Source organism: Thalassophryne amazonica, chromosome 11 (genome assembly GCF_902500255.1).
Source record: "Thalassophryne amazonica chromosome 11, fThaAma1.1, whole genome shotgun sequence".
In the NCBI taxonomy this organism is placed as follows: Eukaryota; Metazoa; Chordata; class Actinopteri; order Batrachoidiformes; family Batrachoididae; genus Thalassophryne; species Thalassophryne amazonica.
This window is the reverse complement of record NC_047113.1, coordinates 97,674,662-97,688,199: the sequence shown is the minus strand read 5'-3', so window position 1 is coordinate 97,688,199 and position 13,538 is coordinate 97,674,662. Positions and strand designations below refer to the sequence as shown.

Below are 13,538 nucleotides of genomic sequence, written 5' to 3'. Positions count from 1 at the left end.
AATATTCCCCAGGCTGGTGACAGTATAGTGCTTTGATAGCAAGTGTAAATGAGTGAGTGTCTAAATTAGTCCATCCCAGCCAGATTGTGTGGAAAATAACTCAAAAGCAATTCATTTTTGCTGTTTAATTTAAAAGAACATATAATAAGGACAAACTTTGTTGCTTTGGTGAATTTTGATGGACCAAACTGATCAAAGCAGCAACTTTGTTTCACCTATGGACCTAGGTGAAACAAAGGTCTCACATTCAAGTGAAAGTCAGTTAAGTTATGGCTGGCAAGTGGACGGTGGATAAATTAACCCCAGAAGTTTGACTATTTTAGAACTGAGTTTTAGAATTTTCATGAGAGAAGGGCAAAAAAACAATCCAGATCCAGGGATTTACTTACACACCGTCAGTGTTTATTGTGTTAATTTTCCTCGCTGCACCGACTTGCCTCATTTTCTGGAAACTCATCAGCGGAAGAGCATTTTAATGTTTTTTAGTATCAGTAATTAGTTTGACATTTTCAGCACATTCTACACTCATTGTGAATTAGCTGACTTCACCAGAAACCTGTTACCTTAAACCATTTATGTAGTTAGACATGCTGAAGGTAAATAAGGCAAATTATCCTAACAAATTTAACTGGAGGCAGTTGGGGTGAAGTTCTGGGTTAATAGAAGTTAATCATCCCTTGAGGCCTGCATGCGTGCGTAGACTGTGACATACTTGCAGATCTTCTTGACTTCCTTCATCTTGTCCTGGTTGAGCTGAGGCTGTCCTGATGTAGTCAGCTCTTCCACCAGGTCAGATAGCCTGTCCCTCTGGGACAGATCCATCACAAATCTTTCAGCAGCTCTGACCAAAGACATAAAAACAGAACACAGAATATTATCTTCTTCGTCTTCTCAGTAATGTAACAAATAAAAAAAACTTTTGAAAAAGTAATTCATATTTAAAATTTACAGTACATTGAGTAAATTTCCAATGCAACAGCCAAAATCTGCTTTCTGGCCTTCTTTTGCCACGTCTCTGTGGGGCAGATGGTTCTGATGGATACACAGCCTGAGCCTGCACCTCCTCCCCACACAGCCCTTTTGTCTCCAAGTTTTTATAATCATCACTCTTTAATTTTCATATTCACCACCTCCCCCTACTTCCCTGTACTTTCTTAGATATTTTGTTGTCTACTGATTCATCCATTTCTTTTTAATTTCCATTTGGTTAACTCCACACATCCACCTCATCATTCTAATTTCTGACAAATCCAACTTCGCCTGCAGTCCCTTCACTGCCCAGTTAAGAAGTAGCATTATGGTCATGGAAAGTAGCTGGAAATTAATTTACATTAATTGTACTTTAGCTGGGTAGCACGGTGACTTAGTGGTTAGCGATGTTGCCTCACAGCAAGGTCATGGGATCGATTCCCACCTGGGGCCTTTCTGTGTGGGGTTTGCATGTTCTCCTCATGTTTGTATGGGTTCACTCAGGGTGCTCCGGCTTCCTCCCACATCCAAAAGACATGCAGGTTAGGTGGACTGGAAACTGTAAATTGTCCCTAGGTGTGCGTGCAGGTGTGAATGTGTTTGACTATACTTTGGTGTTTATTTTGTTTGAAACTCATTTGGGTGCTGATGAGATAACCAGAGTGAGTTTCCGTAGAGCTGAGATCATGCTTTTAAAATATGAGAACTGCTTTGTGAACAAAAGCAGTCACAACAATAAAAAGACTCACATGATCACTGATCTACATTTTTGCAAAGCAAGCCCTGTGCTTTTACCAGATCACACAATTCAGTTTTGTTTCATATGTCAAATTAAAAAAAAAAAAAAAAAAAAAAAAAAAAAAAAAACAGTTCTGTTCACAAATAACAAAAATATGCCACGACCTTGTTGGACAGTTAGCATTGATGGGTGGAGCCATTAACCCTCCTGTATCATTCGGTGCCAGAGGAATGAAAGCAGGGTGTAATGTGTCAATACTACCATGAAATTATTATATTATTATTATTATATAATAATAATTATATTTACTATTATATGAAAAAGCGTGGGTGACACACAACAGAATGCCAGCTGCATGCAGATGGGCAGAGGAATGAAAGCTACACATGTAACTACGGTTCTATGAATCCTGGATGACTGCCAGAGCACTTGGTCCTTCAGAATCCTCGTTTGCTCACGAGAAGGTTTAAAGGACTGAGCTTCCTTTGTAACGTGACCTATACAGGCTCACGTAGGTCACCTGATGGTCACATGTGACTTTGTTTATATTTATTCTTGACCTGCATTCGCACAAAGGTGACCATTCAGTACTTTATGCACCACATCTGGTGATCAGGAAGGATGAAACTCAACACATCCAGAACCAGGTCCAACAATTCTCCTCCTTGCCACAGTCTGCTGCATGGTGGAGTGGAATATGTAAGGATTCTCATACAACAAAACACATGAAATCTTGGCTAAAGTCTCATATGTGCCTGTTGACCAACTATGGCTTAAATTTCGTGCCTTGTGTTCAATCATACCTTTCTCTGTTCTACTCCACCATGAAACATTAAAACCGTGAAACTTTAAAATGATTAATGCAACAAACAAATGTTACACTGTCCAGTTTCTCCAGTCACACTCACAGAAGCCATAACTCCTTCAGAGTTGTCATAGATGTTTTGATGGCTTCCCTCACTTGTCTTATTGTTGCACTGTCACTTAAGCTTTGAGAACTCCTTGCTCCAGGTTTACCACAACGAAGTGGCTACGGGTACGTACATCTGTATCTTCTGCGGGACTGCTAAAGGTACGGGCCGAGGTTCACTGAGGGGGACGTACGTGACACCGGTGGGTAATACACACGTGGAACAAGAGGTGAAGCTCTTAACAGACACAGAATATTTTATGTCCACTAATGCTTCAGCTGAACTGTGTGGTTTCTTTTCCCTTGTTTCAGAAGCCATAACTGGCAACTGTCGCCGTCGTGCTGATAATCATTTGAGTACATTTGTTCAATGAAGCTGCTGTAAATTAAGAAATTCATCAAATGTAAATGAAGAAATTCATCCAAATATCGCCGAAAATTGCGAAGGTGTTTTGCTTCTTTCATCATCCATCCACCTCAAGTTCCAAGCGCCGTTTTCTAAGTGAGGCGGAAAGAATTGTACGTGACACCGGACCTTTAGCTGCATATGGTACAGGTACGGACATATTTGCACATTCTGATTGGTCGGTAAGACACCCTCCATATCTTTAGAACGGTCTCTGTAGATACGGGTCCCGTACCTATAGCCACGACCCTACCACAAAGTACAATATGGTTATATCTTCATGACTGAGTAAATGAAGAAGACATATCCAATAAACTGGAAATGTTCAAATACTCATTGCTGACTTTTCTAAAGAAATCCAACTGTAAGAGGGATGATTTCTATGGACAAAAATCTTAATTCTTTTTTTTTTTTCTTTGTCACATTACTTGTCTGCTCTGTGTCAGCCTGATCCCGTCTGATCTCAGAAGCTAAGCAGTGTGGGACCTGGTAGTACTTGGATGGGAGACCTCTTCGGAACACCAGCGACTGTGTGTGTTTCTCCAGGTAAAACTGGAGTTGCGTCAGGAAGGGCATCCGGCGTAAAACTTGTGCCAAATACCAATGCATCTGGCGGTCCGCTGTGGCGACCCAGACCCAAAAAAAAAACGGGAGCAGCCGAAATAACAACACACACTTGTGAACTCTGAACATGGAAAGACTCTGCATAAAAATGGCTATAATTCCACAATGATTAACATACTTTTGTTAAAACCCTTAAATTAAAGATGAAATTCTAAACTTCAATGTTTCATTTCAGCTCCATTGTCGTGGTGTACAGAGGCAATTAAAAAAAAAAATCTGTCACTGTCCAGAAAAAAAAAAAAATTCACAAAAAGCAATGAAAGTGTAAAACAGAACATAGTTATCTTATTTTGCAGTGTTAAAACACTAAGATAATGATAAACACAAAGATACTAAGATAAACTAAGATACACTAAGATAAACACAAAGATAATGACAGCGTAAACGTTTAAAACTTAAAAAAAAGCGACTAGCAATAGCGGCAATAGTGCTAATAAACGTAAACTAACACTTACCAGCTGCTTTAAAAAGTCACCACCTTCTGCTGCTGTTAAGTTTAAATGACATTTGTGCCGGTTGCATGTTAAAAAAACACAATATTTCAAAACAAATCATTTAAATGTTTGTTTACATTATTTCCTTAACAACAACCAGAGGTGGCTTCTTCTTGCTCTGCTGTAAATTAATGGTTGCTCATTTGCAACATGACGTACAGTACCGCCACCTTCCGCTTAAGGATGTGAATCGCAGCACCATTTTCATCGGAATGTTGCACTGTTGAAAAAATGCCAGAAAAATCACCCTGTCTGCCTCCAACATCACAGTCATGAATGGATCATTGGGGCTACTGTCAAAGGGGATCCGCTCACCATTTCTCTTTCTCTTCTGAATCTTCCCTACAGTGTTTTATTTAGTTATCTATTTTTCAGTGTCCTGGGCTTGATATAAGTGTGCACATGTCCCGTTTCTCAAACAAAGTCAAATAATATTTTCCATATTACAGGTGATGCATCTGTTATGGTTTTTCCAAACCTTTGTTTTGTCACTTTTGATCATATTTCATTTCCTGTGTGATTTTGTGATGGTTTTTGTTAAAGAGACTCGCTGGATGTTTTTTTCTGTAATTTGAGTGTTTGGTAAAAGTTGAATGATGATGTTTTGTGCTGTTGATGTTATCCTTCTGTTTGTACTTACTTTCCTGCATGTTTTATTGCCTTTTTAAATTTTACAAATAACAGCTCTTTTCTTTTTGTTTGCTGAAACTCGCTTATGAATTCCTCTGGACTGTCTGCAGGCCTTTATTGCTTTGGAACTGTAACAATATAAGAAAAGACTCTCAGGAATATACCGTCAATTCTTTAAGTATTTAGACAGTGATATTTTTTGTAACTTTGTCTGTGTACGCAACAATTATTGAGTCGAAAGAAAACAAACAAAATATGTTTGCAGTGCATAATGTCAGTTTTAATTTAAAATATGTTTCATAAAAATATCATCCTCATTTCAAATTCCCATCAGACCAGAAAATCATTCAGGGCCCACAGGCAAGGTCTTGATCCCCAAGTTACTCCAGGTATGTCGTCAGTGCCTTGCATGGCAGCACCCTGACATTGGTGTGTGAATGGGTGAATGGGAACCATCATTGTGAAGCACTTTAACCATAAAGCGTGATATACAACCCCAGTTCCAATGAAGTTGGGACCTTGTGTGAAATGTAAATAAAAAGAGAATACAATGATTTGCAAATCCTATTCAACCTATATTCAATTGAATACACCACAAAGACAAGATATTTAATGTTCAAACTGATAGACTTTTTTGTTTTTGTGCAAATATTTGCTCATTATGGAATGGATGCCTGCAACACATTTAAAAAAGTTGGAACAGTGGCAACAAAAGACTGGGAAAGTTGGTGAATGCTCAAAGAACACCTGTTTGAAACATTCCACAGGTGAACAGGTTAATTGGAAACAGGTGAGTGTCATGATTGGCTATAAAAGAAGCATCAGAAGATTCAGAGAATCTGGAGAACTTTCTACACGTAAGCGGCAAGGCCGAAAACCAACATTGAATGCCCGTGACCTTCAATCCCTGAGGCGGTACTGCATTAAAAACCAATATCATTGTGTAAAGAATCTTACCGCGTGGGCTCAGGAACACTTCAAAAAACCACTGTCAGTTAACACAGTTCATCGCTACATCTACAAGTTAAAACTCTACCATGCAAAGTGAAAGCCATACATCTGTCATGTTTTAGCCCCGGACCTGCCCAGAATCTGCTTTTGTCCCCCAGTCTCAGTCCATTTCCCTGTCTTGGTCCTTCTGTCCGACCCTGAGAGTTTTTCTGTTTCTTACACTTTAGTCTTGGTTTTATGATTTGTTACACTTCACCCACATTAAGTTTGGTTCTAGTTTAGTCTCTGTTTCTTATTTAGTCATTCTGTGTTATCACATTAGGTTTTGAGGATTATGTCACACGTCAGCCACTTATTGAGTTCTGTTCTAGTTTAGTCTGTCTTATTTTCTGGTTATACAGTCACTCTGTTTTGAGCACATGAGTCCCTTAGGTTTTTCTGTACACTCCTGCCACATGTTGAGGTCTTCTCTAGTTTTGATCCAGCCTTTAATTTTCTGTTGTTCTGTTTCTGCCTTTTTATTTGTTGATTCTGTTTCTCACTTTTGGATTTTAAGAATTGTTTAACATTTGTTCTGTCACATTACTCTCCTTGCTGCTTTTGTCTGACATGCCCACCTGTCACTCCACTCTTGTCTCACTCAGCCACACCTTCTTTCCTGCACCTGCATCTCATCACACCCTGATTATCCTCTGCTTTTAAACCCCTTGTCTTCCACCACTCACTGTTAGTTTGTTGTGCATATTGCCTCGTTCCAAGCCTCTCGTGGTTTCTGCCATAGTCTGTTTTTCTTGCCGTGTATGACCTTTGCCTGTTTTGACCTTGCCTTTTGCCTGAGCCAGTTAACCTGCTTCTCCGTGCCTGAAACCTGCTTGTTTTTTGACTCCGCTTTTGCCTCCTCCGATACACCTGTTTGCGCATGCTGGAACTCTGTTTGTTACTGACCACGGCACCGCCTCACGACTGTCTGTACCTCCACCTGCCTTCTTGTCACCCTGTGTATCGACCGGAGCCTGTTTTTTGATTAAACCTTTTTCTAAATCCCACCTCTGAGCAATGAGTCTGTACTTGTGTCCACCTGCCTGTCGTGCCAAGTCCTCACAATTCCTGACAACATCTACAACACCAGAAATGCTGCTGCCTTCTCTGGGCCCGAGCTCATTTGAAATGGACAGACGCAAAGTGGAAAAGTGTGCTGTGGTCTGATGAGTCCACATTTCAAATTGTTTTTGGAAATCATGGACGTCGTGTCCTCCGGACAAAAGAGGAAAAAGACCATCCAGATTGTTACCAGCACAAAGTTCAAAAGCCAGCATCTGTGATGGTATGGGGGTGTGTTAGTGCCCATGGCATGAGCAACTTATACATGTGATGGCACCATCAAATGCTGAAAGGTACATCCAGGTTTTGGAGCAACACATGCTGCCATCCAAACAATGTCTTTTTCATGACGTCCCTGCTTATTTCAGCAAGACAATGCCAAGCCACATTCTGCACGTGTTACAACAGTGTGGCTTCTTAGTTAAAGAGTGCGGGTACTAGACTGGCCTGCCTGCAGTCCAGACCTGTCGCCCATTGAAAATGTGTAGCGCATTATGAAGCACAAAATACGACAACAGAGACTTCGGACTGTTGAACAACTGAAGTCGTACGTCAAGCAAGAATGGGACAGAATTCAACCTACAAAGCTTCAACAATTAATGTCCTCAGTACCCAAATGCTTATTGAGTGTTGTTAGAAGGAAAGGTGATGTAACACAGTGGTAAACATACCACTGTCCCAGCTTTTTTGAAACGTGTTGCAGGCATCCATTTCAAAATGAGCAAATATTTGCACAAAAACAAAGTTTATCAGTTTAAACATTAAATATCTTGTCTTTGTGGTGTATTCAGTTGAATATAGGTTGAAGAGGATTTGAAAATCATTGTATTCTGTTTTTATTTACATTTTACCCAATGTCCCAACTTCATTGGAATTGGGGTTGTAAATGCAGTCCATTTACCATTCCATTTCACTCTGAAGACATGAAGACTGAAGTCACGTGCTGACTAGCTGGCCACAGTATTTACACATATTTTTAACCTGTTACTACAGCAGATGACTGTCTACACCTGTCTGACAGCTGTCATCACACATCACCATGCACATACCCAAAATTTCAGCTGTCACCACCATGAATGGTTCCCGGCCGGGTGCTCTCACCAGTGATTATGAAATGCTTTGAGAGACTGGTACTGCCCCACATAAAAGCATGTACTATCACCAGTTTACATGTACAACCAACAGATCTAGAGATGACACCATCAACCACCTGCACTACATGTAGTCCCCACACACCTGGGAAATTCCAACCCCTAAGTCAGGATGCTGTTGTAGACTACAGCTTTGCATTCATTTCCATCGAGCCAATAAATCTGGTTTTAAGTTGCGCCATAGCACTGAAACTGCACTTTTAAGAGTTTTTAATGATTTAATTTTAACTGTTGATTCTGGTCATTCTATTGTTTTAATTCTTTTAGATTTAACAGCAGCGTTTCACACAGTTGACCATGAAATTCTGTTGTCACGCCTTGAAAACCATGTTGGCATTAAAGGTACTGCCTTACGTTGGTTTACATCCTATTTGGAAAATCGGCCGTTTGCTGTGCACCTTGGCCCTTATTCGTCTGACGTTGCCCCACTAAAATGCGGAGTACCACAGGGTTCCATTTTGGGCCCTTTGTTGTTTTCTCTGTATATGCTGCCACTCGGGTCAGTTTTTAGAAAATATAATATTCCTTTTCACTGCTTTGCAGATGATCTGCAAGTTTATCTTCTGCTGTACCCGGGCAGAGACAATTTTAAACTTTTGAATAATTGTTTGAAGGAAGTGAAGTACTGGTTGACCCATAACTGTCTTAATCTGAATGACTCTAAAACCAAGATTGTGGTATTTGGGAACTCATTTGATGCCACTGCTCTGGGCTCGCTGAGTAACCACTGCCTCCCATCTGTAAGGAATCTTGGTGTTGTCTTTGACAGTTCTTTTAAATTTGAAAAGCAAATTAACTCTGTAATCAAGTCTAGCTTTTTTCAGCTTCGTCTCTTGGGTAAAGTTAAATCCTATTTGCCCCGGGCTGACTTGGAGAGAGTGATTCATGTTTTTGTCACCTGTCGTTTGGACTACTGTAACTCCCTGTATTGTGGGCTAGATCAAATGTCCATTTACCGTCTGCAATTGGTCCAAAACACAGCAGCGCGGTTGCTTATGGGCACCAGAAAGCGGGACCACATAACTCCTGTACTGGCCTCTCTGCACTGGCTTCCAGTCAGTTACAGGATTCATTTCAAATTGTTGCTGTTGGTTTTTAAATGTTTAAATGGATTGGCTCCCTCTTACCTCTCCGAGCTTCTGTCGGTTCATGCTCCAGGTCGTAACATGAGATCGGCCAATCAACTGACTCTGGAAGTGCCGAGATCCCGGCTGAAAACCAGGGGAGACCGTACATTTTCAGTGGTGGCTCCGAGACTCTGGAACAGGCTTCCTTTGAATGTCCATATGGCCCCGTCTTCAAACATCTTCAAGTCTTGGTTAAAAACTCACTTATTTGCTCTGGCTTTTGACTCAAGCTAGCCAATTCCTGATTTGGTTGTGATTATCATTTTAGCCATTTTGTTCCTGCTGTGTTTTTATTTATTTTATTTTTTTTTTGGGGGGGGGGGGGGGGAGTGTCCAGCACTTTGGGCAGTTTTTCTGTATTAAATGTGCTATATAAATAAATTTGACATTGACATTGACAATAAAACTGGTCAATAAATGGCAGATGCTGGGTCTAGGACCCCTTTTCTGAATGCGTTCAGGGCGTTAAAAACGCCTTGTGGATCGCTCTAAAACCCATTATTTTCAACAAGCATTGCCACTTGTTGTCAGGCCACCATAGTCAAAAGTTCAACCCAATCCAACTTTCACCACTGCGCGCTGTGACACACATTGACACGTACAATAGAAACGAGGCATCAGACCAAAACATGAAAGAGGACAGAGTGCAGAAATGTGTAATTTATACAATTTTCTAACCTTCAGGGTTTACCTTGAGGTGAAAGGTCACCTAAATTAGGTCAAATTTCAGATCTGAGGAAAACATGTCATGTAATACAACAAATTAAAGTGCTTGATGAGAGCATCCAGCATATATCAAACGTTTTAAGTTATGACGTCATTTGAAGACGTCATCACAATATATCCGGCAAAATGTTGATTTTTTTTTAAGGGTGTGACAAAGCGACTTCTTCTGAAACAAGGAGTGCTCACAGGCAAATGACGTCACCGACAGGCGTGGAAAAACTCACGCATGCGCACGAGGGTTCAAGCATGTCTGACGTAAAAACATATGAATGAAATCCATATAGTTTTTGAAAAAAATAAAAAGGACCTATACTTTATGGACAGACCTAGTATAGCAGTCCTAGCAACATACCTTTCAGCACACAAAAGGTTCAAGCTCAAGGTCAAAGGTCAAGGTCACAGGAAGGTCGAACACTAAATTTGACAAAACAACTTTCTTGGTTGCAATTTTTGAAAGTTTGCCTCCAAATTTGGCATAAAAAAAGTCCATAAACCATTACCTGGGATAAGCAACTGACCTGGACCTTCAGGGGTTACCTTGTGGTCAAACGTGAGCTAAAGTAGGTCAAATTTCAGATTCAAGCAAAACATGTTGTGTAATGCAACAATCTAAAGTGTTTGATGAGAGCATCCAGAATTAAGTTATCCAGGTTTAAGTTATGATGTCATTTGATGACATCACAAAAAAAATGCAAAATTTAGATTTTTTTTAAGGGTGTGACAAAGCCTGCAAATCATTATTGGAGTTTCTTGCAAAATCCCACGTAGCAGTCCTATGGAGATACCTTTCAGCACACAAAAGGGTCAATGTCAAGGTCAAAGGTGAAGGTCACAGGAAGGTCAAGCACTAAAATCACCAAAACCCTTTGCTGGTCACAGTTTATGCTTTTTGCCTCCAAATTTGGCATGAATATGGTATATTCCCTTCTGCCCATCAGTCCCTCTTCACGGTGGTAGTTCCTCACTGTCGTCTCATTTGTTCACCTTTTGGCAAGATACTGGTCACTCTCCAGGTGACTGTTGACATTTGTGTTTGTAATCATTGCATTTTTCATATTTTAACTCACTGTGCAGCACACAGTTTACGTCGCAGACTCTTGCAACTTCACATATCGCAGCCCTAGCAAGGTACCTTTCCGCACACAAAAGGATCAAACTCAAGGTCAAAGGTCATGGTCACAGGAAGCTCAAACACTAAATTCAACGAAACAACTTTCCTGGTCACAATTTGTGAAAGTTTGCCTTCAAATTTGGCATGAAAAAAGTGAATGGCCTTGCCCATAAGGCATTACCTGAGATAAGCGATTGACCTTGACCTTCGGAGTTTAGCTTGAGGTCAAAGGTCACCTAAATTAGATCAAACGTCAGATTACAGTAAAACATGTCATGTAATGCACCAAATTAAAGGGCTTGATGAAATGATCCAGAATATATCAAATGTTTTAAGTTATGATGTCATTTGATGACATCATCATGCAGTGGCTGTTTGTGATATGGGCCATGTGGGCCGTCGCCCTGGGCGTCATTTATGGATGGGCAGCACCGTGGGGATGAGCACTTAAAAAAAAAATCATCCCCACCGCAAAATGGTTTTCTTGTCACTGTGTGTAGAATTGGGAAATTGGTGCACCCTGCAGGCAGCTGCAGGCACCCCTGCTTGCTGAAGCAGTGAGATGGTGAAAGAAAGGGAAGGGGTGTGCCGCGTATGGAGGACAGTTCACCTCTGGCTTTCTCTAATGGGATGGACAAGTGTGTGTGTGTGGGGGGGGGGGGGGGGGGGGGGTTGTGGGCTAAAGTCAGTTACACCTGTCAGATCCCGTTATTTTGTTAGATACACGGCACACGCTCACCCTCCGATGAGTGTGTTTGTGTACTAAACCAGCTCTCCATCTCTGGGGTCCGACCTTCGTGTCTCCACGGGTATTACCCGGCAGGGCTGCACAAAGGCTGTTCAAGCTGGTGGCGAGGAGATTCGTCTAGCCGCTCACTGCCTCCATCCGGACGTCCACCCCGCTGAAGCTGATCTCGCACCCCGGTCGAATAGCCTTCTCTGGAACCAGGATACGAACCGGCCACGCCCGTTAACAGCAGCTCTCCTCTTATGGATCAGGGCTCTTGGAATGTTGCTAGATTTTGAATTTAGTGACTCGTACAGCGAGTCCCCAGGATGCGTTATTTTCATTAAAAACCAGACTAACCTTTTAGAGCACTTTTTGATGTTGTACACCCAATACACTTTAACTTTTACACCTTAAGAAGCATCAATAAATCCAATGTCCGAGCCTTAACACTTTAACTGCATGCTTGGAAATTTATTGCAGGTTTTGCAAGTGCCGACAACATAATCAAAATAGGTTATATGATGATAATTTCACAACAGTAATTCAAGTATAATTAGAATAATGATTGGCAGAGATTTTTGTTTTTGATTCAATAATACCTGTCTGATCTTACTTTGACTGGACTGGATTGACTTCTTAACAATTTTTCTAGGAGTGAGGGAGGGAGGTTTTTGAGGTTAAAGTCCCCAGCTCGATGAACTTGATTTCCTCTTCATCAGCTATTAGTCGTTAGCTGACCACGATCCTTGTGTGATGTTGTAATCCTTCGGGAAATTAATCCACATAAGAGTTTATTCCTTCTTCAATCAACCAAAAGTCGATCTAATCCATTCTGGTATGCTGTGATGTTCCTTGAGAGAGAAAACGTTGAACCTTCCTCACTCAGACTTAAGGCCAGTGATTATTCTCCAATGCTCTGCTACTCCGTGACTGGACGGCCTGAGTGGGAGTTGAAAACTCTCTCAAATGATCTCTTATGGCTCCAATCCTCTCACTCCACGATTCCAATTGCTGCTCACAAGATGGTCAAGTCTTGTGATCTCCTCGTAGCAGGGGAGAAGTGACAACAGCATCTCTCCCTGGAAGAATAACCCCGTTTCCTGGTGTTTCAGTTTATATATGTGCTTGATTCTTTGTTGTCCTCAGATGATCTTGGTTACCATGGGGGTGCTGGTGACTCAAAACCTCCTCCCTTCTCCTTCCCTTACTGGAAGCCATCTGCGGCCCTTTGCCAGTAACTTATTTCTCAAGTTCCTCTTTTCTGTTAACACTTTAGCTTTTCTGAGAATTCATTTTTCTAAATCATGTCTTTAGAATCACATCAATCATATTCAATCATTTCATTACAACTCTCTTTCACATAAAAACATATGATCATATACAAACATTTTCATTCCTTATTATTTATTTCATATTTTACCACATCTTAATCATTTGATCAGTTGTTTATCATCAGCTTTTCTGGCCTCGTTGCAACATCACTTCCTCGTTTCCTCTGACTATGCACTCTATGAAAAACAACTCATATAATCATTCATTTCACTTATATGGAACATACTTTTTCTAATCAATTCTTAATTTTATTACATTAATAGTTCATTTGATCATACTTACTATGTTAGAATCATTCTTAGACATATTCCATCGTCTTCACCACTGAGTTCATTCCGTGGGCCTCCCCATTTGTAATGGAAAAGTCCGGTATGACCTCACTTACTCCGGGAAAGCACCAAACACTGTTCAGTTTAATCCAACAGCATGTATATTAATCCCATGGCACGTACTATATTCCAAAATGAAAACAAGCTGAAAGCAAGCTTAAAGTCATCTTTCCTGACACCCCCTCCATGACTTGAAGCTCTGCCGATC

General features: G+C 40.8%; 1 protein-coding gene across 1 annotated transcript in view; it reads right to left on the bottom strand.

The window, feature by feature from the left end:
• uvssa (UV-stimulated scaffold protein A) overlaps nucleotides 1-4,253 on the bottom strand; it is a 136,099-nt gene extending 131,846 nt beyond the window's left edge. Inside the window, exons 1-2 of the mRNA XM_034180973.1 lie at nucleotides 4,104-4,253; nucleotides 713-841 (exon numbers count right to left, since the gene is read on the bottom strand). Coding sequence (XP_034036864.1) covers nucleotides 713-822 — 110 coding nt within the window. The 5' untranslated portion in view covers nucleotides 823-841; nucleotides 4,104-4,253. The remainder of the gene's footprint in view (nucleotides 1-712; nucleotides 842-4,103) is intronic.
• Between the last annotated feature and the right edge of the window lie 9,285 nt (nucleotides 4,254-13,538).